Here is a 3,772-nt window from a genome sequence, read left to right on the forward strand (position 1 = left end):
GTTCCAGCCCCATCACGGCCCTTGGGGAGCCCCGAGTCCTCAGGCCCACTTCTCCCCGCGGCCCCACGACGGCCTGCCCGCCGCCGTCTACAGCAACCTGGGGGCCTACAGGCCCACTCGGCTGCAGCTGGAGCAGTTGGGCCTGGTGCCGAGGCTGACTCCCACCTGGAGGCCCTTCCTGCAGGCCTCCCCTCACTTCTGAAGGTCCCTTCCCCTGCTGCCCTCTCCAGGCCCAGGACTGGGCACTCCCTGGGGCCCAAAGACCCACCACAAGGCGAGTGGAGCCACTTCCCTTTGAAAAGACACAGTCATTGCCATGGTTCAATGTTCCCAGGCCCCAGGCCATCCACTTGCGGGCCCCCACCAGTCCTTGGGTTCCCTGCTGTAGTTTGACCTGTGCAGCACATTCCAGAAGGTTCCAGGGAGGTTGTGGGGCAGCTAGAGGACAAAATCATGAAAACAGAGCCCCTGTCTTCCAGAGATCATCCAGGGCTTTAATATTAATGGCCCCCTAAACTCTGTAAGAAGCATGAAATGCAGCCCAAGTTTTACAAATGGGTAATCCGAGGCACTGAGAAGTAGATGGTAGGTTGGTACTTCTAGTTCCCAGTGCCTAGGAATGGTCCACTCCCAAGAGATTCAGGAAAGACAGAGGAGAAGCTGTGGGAACGTTCTGGATGTTTCGGGAAAGTTGGGCAAACTCCTCCTCCTAGGAAAGGCTAATACTAGGGTATCCCTGGGCCTGATGAGTTAGGGGTGAGGCCCCGGAACCCGTATCTGTGAGTTGTATGAGGGGCCATCTGAAGCTGTAGCCACCAGGGATGGAGCTAGCTGAGGAGTCTGGGGGGTCGGGTGGGACAAGACAGTTTAGTAGACTCAGATTCTTGCTTCAAAGAGCCTTGGGCTGGCCTGGAGGTCCCTGGAGTCTAGGCTGGACCTAGGAGCTTGAGTTGTCAGGGGCCAGGACTGGCCCCACCGCAGTGCCCAGGCCAGTCTTGAGCAGCAGGGAGGGCTCAGCTGTCCCCAGATCCAGGTGCCTCTGACCAGCCTGGTCACCTCCTGAGGAATAAATGCTGAACCTCACAAACCCCATCATTCATTCCTTCTCAATTCACAGTGCCCATCTTTGTTCCTGCAGTGGTACTAGGTCCTAAGGGCACAGCCTAGCTGAGTGTAAATAAATATAGGATGCTTAGAAAGCATAAAGGAGGGGCCAGGCATGGTGGCTCATGCCTGTAATCCCAGAACTTTGAGAGGCCAAGATGGGTGGATTACCTGAGGTCAGGTGGATTACCTGGTCTCAAGACCAGCCTGAACCAATATGGTGATACCCCATCTCTACTAAAAATACAAAAATTAGCTGGGCATAGTGGCATGCGCCTGTAGTCCCCCCTACTCAGGAGGCTGAGACAGGAGAATTGCTTGAACCCAGGAAGTGGAGGTTGCAGTGAGCTGAGATTGTGCCACTGCACTCCAGCCTGGGCAACAAAGCATGACTCCATCACAGGGGGGAAAAAAAGAGAGAGAGAGAGAGCATAGAGGAGGGGTGGCCAGCCCTGTGGTGGGTGGGACATCAGGGACACTTCCTAGAGAAAGTAACAGTTAACACTGTACCTCAGGTGTGATAGTGGGGTCAGTGGTATGTGATCCAGGCTGGGCAGCCAGAGGGAAGCAGGTGCCAACTCCACATCTTTCTCCTCTTTCTAGGCCCTCTCCTCCTTTGTCAGTTTTCGGCTGGGAAGCTCGGCCTTCGCTGTGGAGGGCCGAGAGCACAGCACTCTTCCTCCTGGTGGCCTCTGACCCCTGATGGCTTGTGGCATCCTCCCCAGTCCCCTCTGCCCATCCATCCCTCTGTTCCAATTCTCCACTGCTCCCAGCATGGTCAGGGGCATCTTGGCTTCCAGTTTCTTTTATTATTATTATTATTAATTATTGTATTCCTGTCCTTCACTTTTCTTCTCCTTAGTTCCTGAAAGTAAACAAAACAACAAAAACAAAACAACAACGCTTTGGTTCCTGGTGGCTTTCTCAACCCCAGCCCTGACCCTGTGGTTTCACAGCTGGCGGCTGAGATGAGGTTAGAATGGCCGGGCCCGGCTGAGCATTCCAAACTGGATTTCACCATCTGCTGAGAAAGTTTCAGCAAGGCAAAACTTGCCAGGTCGTAGAAGTCCCCAAGCCCAGCTTTCCAAAGGCCTCAGCCTGTGCCTGTGTCCTGGGAGATAGGGGAGAACCCACAGACAGGAACAAGCCCCCCTACTCCTGACCACCCTCCATCAGCAGTCTCCCCTCCGTGGTCGTCTTTGTTGACAAAGATGCAGTTTCTCCTCTTCTGGGCACCTGTAACGTGTGATGTGCTGCCTGCTGGGAGGTTAGGTCGCGGCTGCCCCGGCGAGTGGAGCATGAGCAGAACGGCTGAGGGTCACTTCCAGGCAGAAGCTTTGAGAGCCTGGGCACAGGTTGCCACACAGAAGCAGCTCTCCAGTTGAAGCCCTCCTCTGCCAGCCTGGGGTCCTAAGCGATGAGCAGAATCCCCACTCCCACCCACCAACCCGCAATGGATATGTAGTGAGCAAGAAATAAACCTTTGTTGTTCAAGCCGCTGCGATCTGGGGGTTGTTTCTTCCTGCACCATGATCTAGCTTTGCCCGAGTGATACAGCCTCTGAGATCCCCCAACTCCAGGCTGGGCCATTGCTCTGGATTCCCGAGACCCCCCCACCACACACACTGTTTCCACCAGAGGATTAGGGGTGGTTTTACACACCTGGCAATTGTGCATCTGAAAGCCAGAGCAAGTCTTTATCCAACTTTCAAATCCTACAAAACCAGGTCACGTTCCATCGTTAATTCTGCTCTGGGTTATAATCACACCTGTACCTCCCTCGCTGGGGCCTGCTTGCTAGAGTGTCACTCTGTGTCTTTAAACATATGGAGTCTCTACTACAGTGTGAATTTCAACTACAGTGTGAATTTCAACAGCCGCAGCTTAGCATCTCCACGTGCCAGGCACCATGTCAGCTCCAGGACGCGCATCTATCAGCCTCAAAGAACTCCCAGGGCACAGAGAGGACTGGGAGGGACCTGCATGTGAACAGCCACCATGAAGAACATGAGAGAATGAAAGAAATACTATGATCTTATTGTCCTAGGGTACCTCACCTAGGGTCAAACGCATCCCCCAAACCAGGGACTTAGGATCACAGGACCTATCTACAGGACTGTCAGCCAGCACGGACTGAGGTGTGAGCTGCTAATGATCAACCCTGCTCCTCAGAGCCCCTCTCTCCTAGGAACGATCTGTTACCTGCACTTGGTCCTCATCAGATCCTGCTCTCCTGTCTCTCCATCTACATCATAGGAGCCCAGAGACCAAAGGTATCTCTCTGGACCCACAGGATGCCACAACGGTGCCACAGACAGTCCAAGGGCACAGTCAGTCCTCCCTGGTTGAACACTGGTGAGGAGCTTTGCTCCCACAGGGGAGATGAATACTCAGATACCCCGAGACCACCTTCACTCTCTGCCCCTCCAGAATGCAGGGAAGGAAGGGCTGTCCTGCCTTCACTTAGTCTTCCTGCTGGCCCTGCTGGCCTGTCATGAAATGCCAAAGCAGCTTCTTCAAATATTTCACTTTTTCTTTTCTTTCTTTCTTTTTTACCGAGACAGTGTTGCTCTGTCGCCTAGGCTGGAGTGGCATGATCTCAGCTCACTGCAACCACCGCCTACCGGGTTCAAGCGATTCTCCTGCCTAAGCCTCCCAAGTAGCTGGG

General features: G+C 54.1%; 1 protein-coding gene across 1 annotated transcript in view; it reads left to right on the forward strand.

Moving 5' to 3' along the window:
• FAM83A (family with sequence similarity 83, member A) overlaps positions 1–1,345 on the forward strand; it is a 30,773-nt gene extending 29,428 nt beyond the window's left edge. The window contains exon 6 of the mRNA XM_011973026.1: positions 8–1,345. Coding sequence (XP_011828416.1) covers positions 8–202 — 195 coding nt within the window. The 3' untranslated portion in view covers positions 203–1,345. The remainder of the gene's footprint in view (positions 1–7) is intronic.
• Positions 1,346–3,772: the final 2,427 nt, after the last annotated feature.

This window comes from Mandrillus leucophaeus, unplaced genomic scaffold (assembly GCF_000951045.1).
Source record: "Mandrillus leucophaeus isolate KB7577 unplaced genomic scaffold, Mleu.le_1.0 Scaffold133, whole genome shotgun sequence".
Classification (NCBI taxonomy): domain Eukaryota; kingdom Metazoa; phylum Chordata; class Mammalia; order Primates; family Cercopithecidae; genus Mandrillus; species Mandrillus leucophaeus.